Here is a 17,838-nt window from a genome sequence, read left to right as displayed (position 1 = left end):
GAGACGTAGCGGGCCCCGGGGGCGGGGCTGGGGGGCGGGGCCGCCGGCCGCGGGGAGCCACGCCCCTCTGGGCCACGCCCCGGTAGGGCCCCGCCCACCCAGGCCCCGCCCCTCCAGGCCCCGCCCCCAGGCTCTAGAGTCTCGGCCCCGGCTCCCACCGCGCACTGAGCCCCGGGACCCCGGGAGCGCGGCCGGTGCACCGTGCCGTCCCCTCGGCCCGCGCGGGGCATCACTTGCGCGCTACGGGAAGCCCAGCGCCGCCGCGCCGCGCGCATTTCCTCTGCCCGCCGCCCCCGCAGACGCCCCTGCGCGCCGTGGCCGGAGCCCGGGCGCCCCCGCCCTGCCCCCCGCGCCGCACGGTCCTGCGCTGCGGCGCCCGTCCCGCCTCCGCGCCTTCTTCTCGGGGCGGGCCCGGGGAGGAAGAGCCGCGCCGGAGTCCGGGGCGCTGCGCCGCGCCGCGCGCGAGGTCGGGATGGAGAGCAAGGCGCTGCTGGCCATCGCTCTGTGGCTCTGCGTGGAGACCGGGGCTGCCTCCGGGGGTAAGGAGCCCACGCCCCAGAAGGACGGCGGAGAGGTCGGGCGCGGGCGAGAGACCGGGGATGCCGAGAGGTCCTGCAGGCCCGCCTGCCCCGGAACCGGAGAGCCGGAGCGAAGCGAAGCCACTTGACAACTCGGTCGTTTTTTTTTTTTTTTTTTTTTTTTTTTCTTTTTTTTCATTTGCCAACCTGGAGGCTGACGCTCTTGGATTGGCCCAAGGGTTTCCAAAGAGTTGGTGGTCTCCAGAGCCCCGGTTCCTTGCAGAAGGTGGCCTCCGACCCGGGCCTGCGGAGCTCTCGGGAGGGCGGGCGCCCGCGGCTGGCAGCAGGAGGTGCCCGGCGGGAGGGACGCCGCGCAGGGAGCGCGGGCCAGTAGCTCCCACCGCGCCGCGCGCTCCGCTCGCGGAGTCCAGGGGGACCCCGGGGTGCCTTTCCCTCCGGGCTGCAGCCCACAAACCCACCCACCGTGTAGGGGGTGCGGCTCGGGAGGGAAACTTTTTTTTTTTCTTTTCCCCTTGATGCTGGATGCTGCTCTCCTTGCAGGGAGAAGGTGAAAGGGCTCTCAGCCCGGGGGGGGGGGGGGGGTGTGACAGCTTCCCCAAATGTCTCCAAGTAACAGTCACCTTCTTATGTAAAACAACGGCATCTTTCAAAGCTCGGGTCCTTGGGATAAGCGCACGGTCAGAAGTTCAAGTTCTGAAAACTTAACTCTGCGGGACTCGGTAGCTAGAGTTAGCGCCCCTCGGTTCTTTCCTTGCCACCTAAAATGTCAGTCTCCTTCAGGATTAGGAACACACATGCTCTTGATGCCATGAATGTCTGTCTTTCCCTCTTCGCTCTACTCAACACCCTCCCCTCCCCGCTCCCCCACGCGCCCTTCTCGTATCTCTTTTCTGTGGCCAGAGTTTGCCGATTTCCAGATTTCCACTCTTCGGAGGGTGAGAAAGGGGAGAGGGTGGAGGGAGGAAAAAAAAAGTCAGATAATTCGGGGAAAAATTCCTTACACTGGAATAAAAGAATCGCATGTCTTAAAAAAAAAAAGAAAAGAAAAGAAAAGAAAAGGCATTCGTATACAGTAACAAGATCATCTATCTATAGTTATTAAATTTTCTTAATAATGACTTGGTTCATCGGGGCCAGCTCCACCATGGACACTCATTTGTCCCTGACAAGACCTCGCTCTCCCCCTTTATGGTCTGGAACATGTGGTTGTTCAGTATCCCACAAAGAAGTGAGTTGCTTCTAAGCCTGGGGTGTTTCATAGCGCAGCAGTAGTAACTGCAATCGGGTTGCCCTGAATATAACGATGAGGTTGCCCTTTTGGAGTGTGTGACTTGCTTAATTGGATTGGGCTATAATTGGTGCCATCAAATTCTAGAGACAGAGGCACTGTTGTTTTTCCTTCCTGTCTTTGAGCTGGAAGGGTAATAGCGCACAAATTAATTAATTTGGGTTAGAGGATTTGAACATAGAAGGGCTTTTTATAGAGTAGCAGCATATGTACTTCTTGTAGTTATTTCTTTAGAATTTTCTGAAGAGTAGGACTTAAACTTGCCCATGGAAATGAATGAAGCTTAGTGGAGGAAAACAAAATCGAATGTTGGTTGGTCTACAGATACGAATTTGGAGTTATCCTTATTGATAGAGGCTTGCTGAAAAGATTTTTGTTGTATACATGTCTCTAGGATAGTATGGTATTGTCTTAGCTTCCTATGAAGGGGGAACATATCTTTAATTAATTTTTTTAACATAAGAAAGTGTGTCCAGAGGGTGAGATAATCCGTGACAATAATTTATGAGAGATCTTCAAGAACCTCTTATTTTGCTGGTAGGACAAACATAGCTTATTTAGAGCCGTACTTTTGCTACATTTTTTTTCTCACATAAATGTGCCCAAATAATCCGTTCTTTCTCATTTGGATCATTGTACAAATTGTATTAAGTTACTGCTTTCAACATGTTTCTCAACCTAGTGTTTCCCAGCCAAGTTTGATACTTGAACTCATCCGAATCAGTTGTTTTTATTTTCCTTTTCTTAAACAAAGTGAGACTTCATTGTTGGAAGGCTTTTCTATTGCTTTAAACACTTTGCTTTATTGTTTGTCTACTTTGAGGACAGTTTTTTCCTTCCATATTGAAAAGTGCTACGCTAATTAACTGAACATGATAAGCCAGATCAACAGCTGTCCAAGAGTATCCCATAGACCATGTGTGATCAAATCATGTTAAGTGCTTGTTAAAATGCAGATTTGGAGGGCTAGGGATGTCTTACACGTCCTAAAGCTTAAGAATTATTGGCCCAAACACAAGTCAGTACCAATACCAATGAGTTTCTGAGATTTACTGATGCAACTTAATTTCTAGTGTTTTTTTTTTAAACTATGATATTGATCAACAAATCTGCAGTTGTGTCAACAACCTACTTTGTACATCTGGGTGAGTGTGTAGAAATATATGTGATCAGCTGTTTGTTTTGTCTGTGGCCATTCACTTTGGGATCCACAGATTCAGTGTATTAGGTATTTGCACTGGATATTTGCTCACTCTCTCTACTCTTACTTTTTCATATTTGCAAATACTGTCTTATTTACCCAACAAGATCAGGGTAGCTTAGGCCTCAGAAGTCAGTGGTTCTTTAAACATTTTTTAAAATTATTTTTAAAATTCTAGTATAATTAACATACAGTGTTATATTAGTTTCAGGTCCACAATATAGTGATTCAACAGTTCTGTACATTACTCAGTGCTCATCATGATAAACATACTCTTTAATCCCCATCACCTGTATCACCCATCTCCCAACTTACCTCCCCTCTGGTATCCATCAGCTAGTTTTCTATTTTTAAGAGTCTATTTTTTATTTGTCTTTTTGTTTTGTTTGTTCATTTGTTTTGTCTCTTAAATTCCACATACGAGTGAAATCTTTGCTTATTTGTCTTTCTCTGACAAATATTATTTAAAATAATACTCTGTACCTCTATCCGCATGATTGCAAATGGCAAAATTTCGTTCTTTTTTATGGCTGAGTAATATCCCATGACATCTACATCTTCATTATCCACTCATCTATTGATGGACACTTGGGTTACTTCCATATCTTGGCTGATGTAAACAATGCTGCAATAAACTCAGGGGTGCATGTATGTTTTTTAATTAGTGTTCTCATTTTCTTTGGATAGAGAGTCATTTGCTCTTAGTTGACGTGAGTCAAGGATCATATTAAGCTTGGGTGCTTACCCAGCATCCATCACTTTTAAAGGTGATAATTTGGAGATCTGGATATTAGTTAAGGCCCTAGCATGGTGGACAGTTTTTATTTCCCTGATAGTTTTTCATTACTTGCTAGCTCTTTGCATTTAGTTCACAGAGAACTTTGTTTTCTTGCTGTGGTGTGACTTGTGGTGAGGAATCTGTCCTGCTTTATTTTTAGGTAAAGACAGCTTTCTTGTGTATCAGGGAGAGCTCAGAACTTTGATTAATAAGCTGAGATTCCCCAATTGTAATTCATTAGCATTACGCTTTTTTAGTTCCATTCTCTAAGGAAAAGTGTATTAATAGGTGTATTATAGGGACACTGGCAATTTCTTTTTTCTTCTTCAATTCCTCTCACCTAGTTTTAATCTACAGTCTTCCAACTTTGGCAGTTCAGTTACCAGGGGAAGTGCACTAGAGAATTGATAAAGGAAAAATGAAAAAAAAAAAAAAAAGAAAAATGAGACAATGTCATGGACACCCCCCCCCTTTCAGGGTTCATAGATGAACTATATAGAAGTTTCTCTTAGGAGTACTCATTAATCAGCAATTTAGTCAAATGTGTGCATCCTATGCTTTATAAGAAATGTCAGTGGGTCCTTTCCCAAGGGAGTGAGATCATCAGATGAAGGTTCATTTGGTTTCAATGTCCTATATCCTTTTGTAAGACCTTGAAGTTGGCAATGCAGGAAAACAGGAACTCCACCCTAGCTCCATGAATTGCAGAACTTTTGTGTTGGTTTATGACCATCTGCCCATTCTTCCTGTTATGACACAGTTTGTGAACTTTTACTGGGAATGGTGAAAAGTAAATTCACAGTTTTACACAATGAATTGCTGAAGAGGCCTTTTAAAGTATAGAGTGTGCATTGTTTATGGAAGGTGTTTCCTATTGGGTCTGACTCAGTGGCAACTACATTCATTTATTTAATTTGTTTCTAGGTTTGCCTAGTGTTTCCCTTCATCCACCCAGACTCAGCATACAAAAAGACATACTTACAATTATGGCTAATACAACTCTCCAGATTACTTGCAGGTAAGGATGCATTTTAGATTCAGATTTCCTGGGTTAAGTAACTCATTGCTTATTGAGGGAAAAATAATTTCTGTAAGCAGAATTATCATAGAGTGGTTGTAATTGTAACTAGTGAGGATTCCAATACATGATTTAATAATGAAAAAAATGAGAAAGCTCTTCTCCTAAAAATTTCATTTAATTTTGCTGGAATTTTGTTCCTGCTACTCTCTGCTAATACAGACACACACACACACACACACACACACACACACGCATGCACGCACGCATACAATATAGCACCTGGCACATAGTAGATAGTAGATACTCAATAAATATTGAATACATAAGTGAAATTGAGAACTTACTCTCTTGCCTTTAAGGGATGGAGTTGAAGGAGTTTGGGGCCATATTTATCATATTCAGAATAGCTCTTGGACATTTGTGTAGCCCTTGCCAAGAATTTTATTTTATGATAAAATTATGACTGTAATAGCAATTTAAATTTCAGCCATTAATAGTACTGAGTGCATGTCCTGCACAAGGTAATGGACTTCATGCTTTGCCTTGATGTTCTGGAAAGCCTCTCTTCTCATTTGCTAGCAAGAAGCCATGCTATTGATATTTGCTAACAGGGGAAGCAGGCTTCTTTGAAAGGAAGAAGCATTTAAATCTTGTGTCAGAGCCCCTACCCCAAAATGAAACGTAGGAGACCTTAGGGTTTAATACAGTGGACCCAGAGGCTTCTCAGGAAACTCTCAGTGTGTCTTGGGCAGAGATGTGGAGACATGAGTGGAGGTGACATTGCCCTCAGAGAAGAGAGCTAGGGGTCCACAGAGAACCTTGGGCAGCTTACTGCCATTGCTTATGCTTGATGAACACCAGTGTTCAACACGACACAGATCTATTTTAGACTGCAGAGTGTGAAGGATGCCCTTGTCCCCTTATCAAGGGTAGGTCAACAATGCCCAGCCCTTGGGAGAAAACATAGTAACAGTGCTATTTCTCTAGCTTTGCTGTTTGAAGACACATTTCTTAGTGGGTTTTCCTCTTACCCATCCTCAATAACAGAGGCCATTTAAAATCCCCAAAGATCCCATATTCCCTTTTAAAACTCATTCAAAAGAATTTCTTATGTCCTGAAAAAGCCATGAAGTGTGTGAAAGTAACTTCATTAATGTAGCTGCAACTTCATGGAAATTTCAGATTCTTTGAAAGAAGAATCAATGAAGAATCTATGTTCTTTTTAATGTGACTATCTTTCTCAGGGCTTTGCAGGGAAATGCTGCAAAGAAAGTAATCTCTGAATGCAGCCTGTATAAGGTCCTGTGAGGCTCTTAGACAGTTGTGCCCTCTTCCTTCTGAACTTCACTTCTTACTGTCCCACCTGCTCACTCTTAATGGACTACTCCGACTTCCTTGCCATTCCCCTGGTACTCCAGATACTCCTGCCCCAAGGCCTTTACATTTTCTGTTCCCTCTGCCTGGAACACCGTTCCTCCCTATATTCATATGGCTTCATCAAGCCCCCTCCTTCCAGAGCTCTTTACTCTCTGTATATTCTATATCTCCTCTCTAGTACTTATCACCACCCTACATTTTACTTACATCACATATTTTTACTTACTTAAAAAAATAATTTAGCTTTGTTGAGGTTCCCTTGCTGTTTCATTGCCTGCTTTCTCTAACTAGACTAAAGTTCCATAAAGGCATTGACTCTTGTCTGATTTGTCCACTGCTGTATCCCCAGACTTTAACAACATTTGGCACATAGTACCTGCTTAAAAAATATTTGTTGAGTGAATGAGTTGATTAATAGAAAACTCAGGAATCCTTATACGTAATGTCTGAAGCTGAGTTTATGGCTTTTTGTCATCTGTCCATCCAGCTTGTCATTGTTGGTAGAAAGCTGCGAATCTGTCTGTTGGGTTTATATAAGTTTGAGAAACAAACCTTCTGTTTTCTTAGAAACAGCCCCATAGTGTGGCATTTCACATGATTACTTCCCTGGAATTAATTTTTCAGGGGACAGAGGGACTTGGACTGGCTCTGGCCCAACAATCAGAGTGGCTCTGAGAAAAGAGTGGAGGTGACTGAGTGCAGTGACAGCTTCTTTTGTAAGATGCTCACGATTCCAAAAGTGATGGGAAATGATACTGGAGCCTACAAGTGCTTCTATCGGGACACTGACATGGCCTCGGTCATTTATGTCTACGTTCAAGGTAAGTAGTTTCATGGAATTCATTTCCCAAGCTGATTTACCAGTTATAAAACACAATAGGCGCAGGGAAGAATAGAGTACACTGGAGTACAACAAAAGGCTCGCTCCAAAGGCTGTTTGCCAACAGGAATACACAGAATTCTTCTCTCTCAAGGCTTTCTCTGAGAACAAGACTCATTGATTTGTTCTGGAACTTGGGCCCGTATTACATCTCTTTTGCTCAGTTAGTGTGGTTCTGATCTTTGTTTCTCAGGGAAATCTGTGTTCACAGTTGGCTGCAGGGATTTATTAAAAGCCTTCTGATGTTTGAGAAAAAGAACCTGAAGTCCTTGAAAAGGAAGATTCAGGGGTGCGTTATGGAGGGGTTTCTGTGGAGAGATAGGTTATCTATGACGGGGGAGGAGGTTTTCCCAAGAATGCACAGGGAAACAGCTAAGAGCTCTGGAACTTTTTTTGTACATAAGAACTTCTCTTCTCCCACTTATACTTTGTGAAAGACAATTTCATCCTCTTGCACAAATGAAGATATTACCTCAAAGGGCCTTTGGAGGCCAGTGTTTCTTTGCCTGTGTGGTCTGAGATCTTGGATAAGAAGCCACGTCTTTCTAGAGTTTGCAATTTGGGATCGACATCATGTAGGATAAAACACATGTCCACGTAGAATAAAACAGTGTTATACGTATTTAGTATTTATAATAAAAATTATGTCTTCTTTTGTGTTTTAAAAATCCTATACTAGCTTAATTTTCCTGTGGAAACTGACCTAACTGATGATAGTTATAAATCTGTCATATAATTTTGGGGAATGTTAGTGTTGTATATATGTAGTACTTTGCTTGGATATATTAAATATTTTTCTTTTCAGTGAAAATGAGCTGTTTAGACATCTTATTTATGCATTTATATATATTTTCGCATCCCGGAGGATTTGAGGCAGGTGAAGATGGCTTAGACTTTTTCTCCAGAAGCATCTCTTATAGACTGGGAATTTCATTAGCTTTAGGAAGCACACTTTGCATATCTCCATTTACATTTCAATAATGCAATATGGTCAGTGCAGTGAGAAAATGGAGACTACATCAAGATAACGTATGTCATTCCTGGATTGCACAATATTTGAGAATTATTTTTGCCCAGGATGAGCACAGTCCAAGATAGAATTCTGTGCCCTCCTCCTTCCTCTGCAGAATTTGAAAGAGACAAGGCTCAGATCTTCGAGAATTTCTGGCTCCTTTTGATCTGGCAGTCTTGGGAGATCAGGCTTTCTCAGAAGATTGCAAGGATTTCCTGCTTTTAGCCTGTCTGGAAATACTACAAGATGAACCTCTCCCATAATATCTCGTTATTTCCTTCTCCCCAAGTCAGGAAACCTGGAGACATGTGAAAATTCATTTCATGAGTTACAGTAAATATTTTATTTTGAGAGGATGGGTGGTTGTTTGGGTTTCTTTTGTTTATTTCCTTTTTTTTTTTTTTTTTTTTTTTGGAATGCTGAAATAGAATTGATTTACTGAATAGCTTTAGTCTTACGTAAGGGGTTAACTTAGCTTCCAAAGACTTGTTCTGTAAGCAAGCGTGGTAATATTTCATAGTATGTGGCTGGAAGGTAGGTTCCTATTAAGAAGTAGCAATCCCTGGCACTGTTTATTTGTGCACTGCCCATCTTTGGGTATACCATTAAATTCTGCTTCCTGTCTAAGCCTAATGTTCTAGGAGGTGAGCTGTCCAAGATTTTGGTCATGAAGTTTAACAATGAGAAAGAAAGCACTGAAGTATTCCCTATGGACGGCCCTTTAAATGTCCCCTCTTGTCCCCTCCGGTCCCTACCTTACTTCCTTAGTCTTCTGACCCCATTCCCTCCAGCAATGGATGGAGCCAGGAAGTGGGTCTTGGCCTCATAAGATAATGGCTATGGCATGTGGTGGGCTGGATTGGCTGCCTTTCTGTGCTTTCCAGCTGGGAAGGAAATCAAACTTCTGCTGTTGCAGGGAATTAGCTGCCTTTCTCCCCTTGGTTTAATTAACTCTTTCTTTACTTGGACCAGTTATCCTGAAGAGCTCTGGAAAAGCTCGATCAGGTGTGTTGGGCATAGCAGTCTGAACCATTATCTCTGTGAGATTTCAAGCACGACTTCACACTACAGCGACTCTATCTCGGGAGAGTGGACTATTTTCCCAGTGGTGTATTCACACACTGTAGGAACGATGTTTGAATGACATTAAAATCTCTTTTTTTTCTTCTCACTTTTTGCCATGGTGGCTTTTTGAATTTTTGTCATTGAAGATATTAACGACTGCTGAATTTTAAACTAAATTCAACAACCACTGAACATTATTTTATAAAGAATCTCATATCTAGTGTTCACAGTCTTAAAATACGCAAATAAATTTTTCCATTGAATAATTGAACCCAAAAGTTGTTAGTTATCTTCTGCTTATTTTAAAGATCCTTTGAAATTCATTAGTTTATTTTCATGGCCTTTGGACATTCTTTGCCTACAGAAAGAATATGCTTTTTTTTTAAGCATTAATAAAATTCAATAGGTAAAGTACAGATTTAACTTCAAAATTACTTATAAATTAAAAAAATACTTTAAAACTTTTATGTACTTGGAAAATGTTTAGTATATAAGAAGAATGTATATGTGTATATGTAAGTGTATATGAAAAATGAAACATGTTCCTTCATTTTGAAAAAAATTATAATGAAACATCTGCTTAAATGTGAAACCTATAAAGTACATTCTACTTGTTGATGATCCTAGTGGAAAGAGTCAGTTTCATTCTAGGAGTTTTCTTTCAGATTTTTCATACACACACACACACACACACACACACACACACACGCGTATACCCTTTCTGCAGCATATCTTTGGAGCCAGATATCTACCAGCACACCAACCTGTGGATTCCTTTGCCTGGTGTGAAATGTCATTCTCAATCATTGACTTCTCTGGTTAGAGTTTATGAACTTGAAACAAGATCAACTTTTCTAGCAAATGCCATTAACTAATGGAGTTAAATTTTCTTCTAGATTACAGGTCTCCATTTATTGCTTCTGTTAGCGACCAACATGGAGTCGTGTACATCACTGAGAACAAAAATAAAACTGTGGTGATTCCATGTCTTGGGTCCATTTCCAACCTCAATGTGTCACTTTGTGCAGTAAGTTACATCTTCTTCAATCATCTCTCATGTTTTCATGATGTTAAGATGAGTAGCTATATATAATGTATTATCAACCATTTGTTTTAAAGATCCTTTCAGAAGAGTCAAAATGATAATAAATAAAACAAATTTATGTTCTTTAGTGATGAATTCCTTAGCGATCATTTCGCATGGTTTTCACTTTTGGAAAGCACTTTATTCAATATTTGATGTTTCTTTTTCCACTCAGAGGTATCCAGAAAAGAGGTTTGTTCCTGATGGAAACAGAATTTCCTGGGACAGTAAGAAAGGCTTTACTATCCCCAGCTACATGATCAGCTATGCTGGCATGGTCTTCTGCGAAGCAAAAATTAATGATGAAAGTTACCAGTCTATTATGTACATAGTTGTGGTTGTAGGTAAGTGGACAGTTTCTTTCCATATGATTAATATCAGATATTAAAGAATGGCTTCCTCTATTAAGATCCTGGAGATGAAGATATAGGGAGAAGAATAAAGGATATCGAAAAATACATTATTTTAAGATCTGGTGTGGGGCAGTTCATTACATCTGCTCTTCTCTACCAAGGAAACCTATGTGCAATTGAGTTTTTCTCCTTTCTTGCCAAGGCTAAGGATGGAAAAGAGTGTTATTATCGGAGCATATTTGATGGAAAATTCAATGTTCAGAGCATTGCTTGGCATCAGTTCTTTTAATTATACTTTTTTTTATGGAAAGCTCAGTGATTTACTAAAGCTGGCTTCATTGGCTATTGACTACTCAAATTTTACTGCTTTTCTCTCTACTGGGCTGTCTTTGAGATTCCTTCAGGTCTGCTTTGTAAGTCTCTTAGGCCATTTTGCTGGGAGTTACCAAGTATTGGTGAGGCCCTTAGGGGAAAAATGATATGGCACATTCTGAAGTTGCATCATTAAAAAAAAAAAATCTGTGCAAAGTTATACATTTATTTTCTCTTTCTTTCTCTGTGTTTTCAATTTACTTGCTCTAGGGTACAAGATTTATGATGTGATTCTCAGCCCCCCTCACGGAGTTGAGCTGTCTGTTGGAGAGAGGCTTGTCTTAAATTGTACTGTAAGAACTGAACTAAACGTAGGGCTTGACTTCAACTGGGAATACCCTTCTTTGAAGGTAACACTAACAATTGAAAGCCAGACCTCTCAATACTTTGATAATAAGCCCCAACAGAGTTTGTTTGAGAGATAGGGACTTCTCTGGCCAGATAAAATGTAAGGGCCTTAACTCACACACACTCACACACATGCACACACAGTTTAAAAGAACTGTAGAACATATAGCATCCGTGTAAAACTGATGCAATGCCAAGAACTCTGTCCCACTTTGCTACCATCAGGCTCTGAAGATTAGTTTTCTCTATGTGATTACATCTTTTCAGGTTGCATTATTTTTCTGTGCTCCAAAGTCTTTGTTCTATTTTTGCTTTTAGGAAAATTGTCTTTAAAAGGTGGCATGAGACATACTTCTCCATAAGCAGTGGTCATATTTGCTTGTGTTTGTGCAGTACCTACCCATCTCATTCCCACTATGTGAGGCCTTAAAAATCTTAATTCAGTTGATTCCATTTATTTCTTCTGGAACCAAATATATTGGTTGTCTAGATGATGTGAAAAGTTCTGAAGTCCCTATTATTAGCATGAATAGTGTTCTCCAAGGGCCAAGACTTGATCTCGTGGGTATCTAGAAGCTATCAGGTAATATTATGCTAGACTTTGAAAATTCCATGAACACTTTTTCAGCATCAGCATAAAAAACTTGTTAACCGGGACCTAAAAACCCAGTCTGGGAGTGAGATGAAGAAATTTTTGAGCACCTTGACTATAGATGGTGTAACCCGGAGTGACCAAGGGTGGTACACCTGTGCAGCTTCCAGTGGGCTGATGACCAAGAGGAACAGCACATTCATCAGGGTCCACGGTAAGCTAAGATCTCCTTTGGAATTATGCCATGCCTTGAGAAGTGGGATGATTTAAATACCTTTAGGTCAGTAGTGATTCCTATTTTGTTCATTCAGAAGACATTTTTGAGCTCCATTCAGAAGACATTTTGAGGTCACGTGGCTAGGGAGGCCATATGATTTATAGGTCAAGAGCATAGCTTGGGTTCAAATCCCAACTTTAATGATGAGATGAGCTAATATAGTAAGTGTTCACTAAATTTTACGTGTTGTGGTTGTTGATACTGTTATTCATAGTATAATAAGCAGAATATCATTATCGAAGATAGTTTTAAATTTTTCATTTTATTGCAAGGCTGAGAGGCCTATGTGAATAAGCATGGGCTTTGTAATTGGGGAGGCCTGGATTTAATTACTATCTGTGGGGCTTTGAACAAATAACCTTGTTTCTTATTTATTCTCTTTCCCTTATAATAATGTCACATAATAACACATAAAAGTCTCAGTTTAGGTGATGATTCATATGGCACCCAGTTTAGAGACCTTGGTAATGATTTTGGATTTTATAATATGGGAATTCATAGAAGGATTTGAGCAGAGAGAGACATGCTCTGGTTTATGTTTTTATAGGACTACTATGTATTTTATGAGAAATAGTTCAGAGAAATAAGGGCAGGAATAGGGAAACGAGTTGGGAGGCTAGTTACAGTTATCCAGGTGAGAGATAGTGAGTGGCTTGGACTAACTGGTAGAGGTAGGAGTGGAGAGAAGAGATATGATTCTGGATATATTTTTGAAGATAAAGCCAGCAGGATCTGCCTTTTGACTCAGTGGCTGTAGGGAGTAAGAGAAGAATGGAAGATGATTTGAATTTTTAGTGTGAGCAAGTGAGCGAATGGTCGTTTTATTTATTGAGATAGGGAAGACTGACAGGGAAGTAAGATTTGGAGAAACAGTGTTGGGTGTGTTTATTTGGACATGCCCACTAAACATCCGAGTGGAGATATTTAATATATAAACCGGGAACCCAGAGAAGGCCGGGGAGGAAATACAAATTTAGGAGGAATGTGAATGATAGTTTACAGCTGAGCCTGGGGGAAGGTGTAGATAAAGACAAGTGGTCTGAGGACTGAGTCCTTGGGACATATGGCAGGTAGATAAAGGGTGCCAGGGGAGCGGAGAAGAAGCAACCAAGATCCCTGGAGGACTTAGAGGAGCTTCACACAAAAGCAAATGCTTGGTTGAGACTTGAGCAGTCAGTAAGCTTGTAGTATGCACCTGGAGAGAGAGGAAACCAAATGCAGAAGCCGGTTGTGTGGGAGAAGCTGGACAGTGACCAAAGAAAGGAAGTGTGGGGAAATCCCTGAACTGTGGCAGCGCAGACTCTCCAGATCTTTGACTCTTCACTTGAAACCATAACTAAACCAAATGATCATTTATAATAAGTTGACATTTAAAATAATGATTATTTTTATTTTCTTTCAGAAAAACCCTTTGTTGCTTTTGGTAGTGGCATGGAATCTTCGGTGGAAGCCACTGTGGGAGATCGTGTCAGAATCCCTGTGAAGTACCTTGGTTACCCTCCCCCTGAAATAAAATGGTATGTATTGCAAATGAATGCAAAGCATTGTTCCACCTGAAAGCAAACCCTTAAATGATACTAATTCCTGAGATTTTTTTCCCCCATAGGTATAAAAATGGAAGACCCATTGAGTCCAATCACACAATAAAAGTGGGGCATGTCCTGACGATTATGGAAGTGAGTGAAAAAGATACAGGAAATTATACTGTCATCCTTACCAACCCCATTTCAAAGGAGAAACAGAGCCACGTGATATCTCTGGTTGTGAATGGTGAGTTCATTCAGTTTTCCTTCTCTGCCCAAAATTGATTATAAAGACTAAGACTGTATCTTCTTAAACAGCCAGGCCACCATTCCTTTGTCACCTGTTGCTTCACTGACATCATGAATGGGCTCCTATTTATAAATATGATCGAGAGCAATAGAGTCAAACTGAGGTGTAGGACACTGCACTCTAGACATGTTAGCCTAAGAGGCTGTGTATGTGGATTGTTTGGTGTCAAGTGCAGTATTGATGTAGATGATACACTCGACGGCAATATGCTATGAAATAAGAATGCCTACAGGGACAGTTGTCGTACTACCTTTGCTCTTGTCTCATGGAATTAGGCACCTGGCATGCAAACTTGTAAGTCTTTTTGAATTTTGTGGGAAGCCAGTTGCACAGGCAGGTTCCAACTCAGAAGGCTTTTGCAGGTTGATACTGTTGGCTTGTTGGCAGTTTAACAATTAAAACAAAACAAAACAAAACAAAAAACCCAAAAAACAAGAGACTAGGACCTATCTGACTCTGAGGCTATAAAGGGAGATACTAAGGTTGTGATTTAAGGATGATTTGAATGTCGTTTTTCCAGACGGAAAGCGTTCTGGGTGGGGAACATGGTCAAGTAAGTGTAGGAGATATTAAGTCAATGTACAATAGGTGTCTGTATAACAGGACTTATCAGGACCTTTACATAATATCCATGTATATTGCCATTCTCCAGGGGAAGAGACAAAGTATTGAGGCTTTAACAAAGTTATTTGACCAGAGCGTCCCCCCTCCCACCCTGGAAATCCATTAATCTCTTGCCCCAAACATAGTTTAGGAAATACTTTTCTGTTGGAATTCTTTGTTCTCCCTACTGGCATGGCATAATAAAACTTCAGGATCTTCATTTGTAAATTAAGGTGCTTCCCCGTATATCCTGCCACCACTCTGTATGTCCACTGAGCTCAGCTTCATTTCTTTGCTGGGATCTCAGCTTCAGGAGTATTTTAAAGAAAACAGGTTCCAGCAATGTCACTTAGAAGCCACTCAGGAGTAGGGGGCTGGGGAATGGCGAGAAGCTAGTAAGTGGGGGACGGGGGAAAGAAAATGAACACAAAATAAAGATGTAAAAATGGACAGTGTATAACCCCATCTCAAGAACTCACGAAGTCACTAAACAACGGATTCACCCTAGCATTTACCCCGCTATATAAAATTAACATAGAAAAGTGAAAATTTGAGAGTATAATCTGAGTCCTTAAGTTGCTAGTGATGGGAGAAGTTTTGCGTCAGTGACTTTGGAGCCAAAAAAAGGAAAGAGAAAAAAAGAGTGAGAAAGAGGAAGGGGGAGAGGGGAGAAATGGAAGGGAGGGAGAAAGGAAGGAGGGAAAGAAGTGGAGGAAGGAGAGGGAGGAGGAGGAGAGGTAGGTGGGTGACCTTGGGCAAGTCATTTAACTTTTCTGTTTCATTTTTCTCACATATGATTAAATGGGTTAACCCACGCAGAGCACTTAGACAACCGCTAGCGTGTAATGAATGTACAATCAGGATGATTTTCTTTCTTTCTGATCTTTTGAGATTGGGAGCACAGGGAGAGTTACCCCCTATCATGCGGACTGAGAAGAACCGAGGCAGAGGGTGGCCAGACTTGCACAAAGTCCTCCACTTGTGAGGATGATGGGTGTCACCAGCAGTCATAGCGCCTGTTTCCAAGTCTAGCTGTTCTTTGAAAAAGAAAAGGAGGGCAAAATCCTAGGCTTGGGTTGATGAAAACTCCCGCTTTTGTTCCCCAAAGAGGATCTCCAATTAAAAAGTGGCTTTTCCCATCTCCAGTCCCGCCCCAGATCGGTGAGAAATCCCTGATCTCTCCGGTGGATTCCTACCAGTATGGCACCACGCAGTCGCTGACATGCACGGTCTACGCCGTCCCCCCTCCGCACCACATCCGCTGGTACTGGCAGCTGGAGGAGTGCGCCTACAAGCCCGCGTGAGTAGGCCTACGTCCTCTAGTTGCCTGCTCTTTTGCATTTCTCACGGCCACACTGTGGTAGGACTCCATGCTCCCCACCCCAAGAAGGCCGTTCCAGAAAGTTATGCCCCAAGTGGTCCTTTCCGATCCTACCATCTTTCTCCATATCATAACGTTTTAGGAGATACCTTTCCTTGGGATGTCCCACCTTGAGATTAGCTAGCTCTCTCTTCCTAAATTAGCCCTGGTGCGCACACTTCTCGAAACGCAGGCTCTTTGCCCACCTTGCCAATAGCCAATCTTTGGGGTTTCTCCTTATTCCAGTCAACGGGTGAATACCACTGTCTCCTTCTTATCTGAGAGAAGGTCCATCTCAGAGGAAGAGCTGATGGATGTGAGGGAGCCACAGGCCAAGATGCAGCCTTTGGATTCTTAGGCCCAGCTTATCAGGTTCTAACACAAGTCCAGACATCCTTAGGAAGACAGAACAACAGGCCACCCACTACCACCCCGTGCAGTTCACTTCCTGTTGTTGTTTTTGAGATGGCCACTACTAGTTTCTTCCTCAGATGCTGACCATTTCCTCCACAAAGGCCACAGTCCCAGGGAGATTACTTTAAGAAGCCCAATTGACTTCTTAGTTTCCTTGTCTTCCTTTGAACTAAATTAACTTGAATTGTCTTGTCGGTTCAATTTATGAATGGAGGTTTGTTCCCAGAATAGCTGTTTCCCTCCTGTATCCTGAATGAATCTACCTAGAACCTTTTCCTTCTTTGCCGAGGCCTATTTTTAATTGGCGCCAAATCGTGTAACGTGGTAGGGTGCGTTGAAAGTTATTTCTAAGAACAGAATAACCGAGGTCTCACTCCTTTCCTTGCCACGGACTTGAACTAAAGAAAAATTCAGGCATCATAAGAGCTCTTATTTCTTCCTTATAGCCAAGCTGTCTTAATGACAAACCCATACACTTGTAAAGAATGGAGAAACGTGGATGACTTCCAGGGGGGAAATAAAATTGAAGTCAACAAGAATCAGTTTGCCCTAATTGAAGGAAAGAACAAAGTGAGTTCGAAGTTCCTTAATTTGAAAATCTGTCTCTCTCTCTCTTTTATGGGAGGATGGAAGGATGGCGTGGAAGCACGGGGCAGTCGTATGCGAGGGGTATTAGCGATTGATGGTCACGTTAATTGTACTATAAAATACTAACATATGAAGTTAGTTTGAAAACACCACTGGCTTTGAGAAGTGCCGTCGACTTATTAATATCTTATCAGAGAAAGATAAAACATGTATGCTGTTAAATCTCTGCATCTGTTGTGAGGGGATTCTGAGTTTACAAGTATGGAAATGAGTACAGTGCTGAGTTGAAACACTTTATTTGCTTTCCGGTTTCCAATGCCTGTTTTGTGTATTGCATGAACCACACCAGAGTAATTATTATTGCATGGATTTGAGAGAGGTCAGTGCAGTAGTGTGAATGGAACAGACAGGTCTTACGGGTTGAATTTTAGTCTGAAAGCATGAGCATAAACACAGCCTCCATCGTTTACAGCCCGGGATTTGTTTTTTCCACAGACTGTAAGTACCCTTGTTATCCAAGCAGCCAATGTGTCAGCTTTGTACAAATGCGAAGCCGTCAATAAAGTTGGGAGAGGAGAGAGGGTCATCTCCTTCCACGTGATCAGTGAGTATTGCTCTCCCTTTGGGGGGGGGTTAGATCTCTTGCCAAGGGGGCACTAGGCTGTCTGATGCTCTGTGGCCCTTGCCATTCCGGAGTGGCATGGTGTTTCGGAAGAGGACTTGGGCTGATTGGGGATGCTTTGGTTCATAAATGAAGACTCCTCAGCTAGCTGTTGGGTGCGTGGGAAGTCGGTAGAACTGACTCTCCCATTCCCTCAGGGGAGAGGATGGTTTTGCATATTTTTTTAGCCAC

The 17,838-nt window shown here is 42.0% G+C and overlaps 1 protein-coding gene across 1 annotated transcript in view; it reads left to right on the top strand.

The window, feature by feature from the left end:
• The first annotated feature begins 382 nt into the window (after positions 1 to 382).
• KDR (kinase insert domain receptor) overlaps positions 383 to 17,838 on the top strand; it is a 43,743-nt gene continuing 26,287 nt past the window's right edge. Inside the window, exons 1-12 of the mRNA XM_072775088.1 lie at positions 383 to 539; positions 4,731 to 4,824; positions 6,829 to 7,025; positions 10,058 to 10,188; positions 10,421 to 10,589; positions 11,181 to 11,320; positions 11,947 to 12,124; positions 13,590 to 13,704; positions 13,794 to 13,957; positions 15,770 to 15,923; positions 16,844 to 16,967; positions 17,481 to 17,589. Coding sequence (XP_072631189.1) covers positions 473 to 539; positions 4,731 to 4,824; positions 6,829 to 7,025; positions 10,058 to 10,188; positions 10,421 to 10,589; positions 11,181 to 11,320; positions 11,947 to 12,124; positions 13,590 to 13,704; positions 13,794 to 13,957; positions 15,770 to 15,923; positions 16,844 to 16,967; positions 17,481 to 17,589 — 1,642 coding nt within the window. The 5' untranslated portion in view covers positions 383 to 472. The remainder of the gene's footprint in view (positions 540 to 4,730; positions 4,825 to 6,828; positions 7,026 to 10,057; positions 10,189 to 10,420; positions 10,590 to 11,180; positions 11,321 to 11,946; positions 12,125 to 13,589; positions 13,705 to 13,793; positions 13,958 to 15,769; positions 15,924 to 16,843; positions 16,968 to 17,480; positions 17,590 to 17,838) is intronic.

Source organism: Canis lupus, chromosome 14 (genome assembly GCF_048164855.1).
Source record: "Canis lupus baileyi chromosome 14, mCanLup2.hap1, whole genome shotgun sequence".
Taxonomy (NCBI): domain Eukaryota; kingdom Metazoa; phylum Chordata; class Mammalia; order Carnivora; family Canidae; genus Canis; species Canis lupus.
The sequence above is the reverse complement of the archived record's forward strand: the minus strand, read 5'-3'. Positions and strand labels throughout refer to the sequence as shown.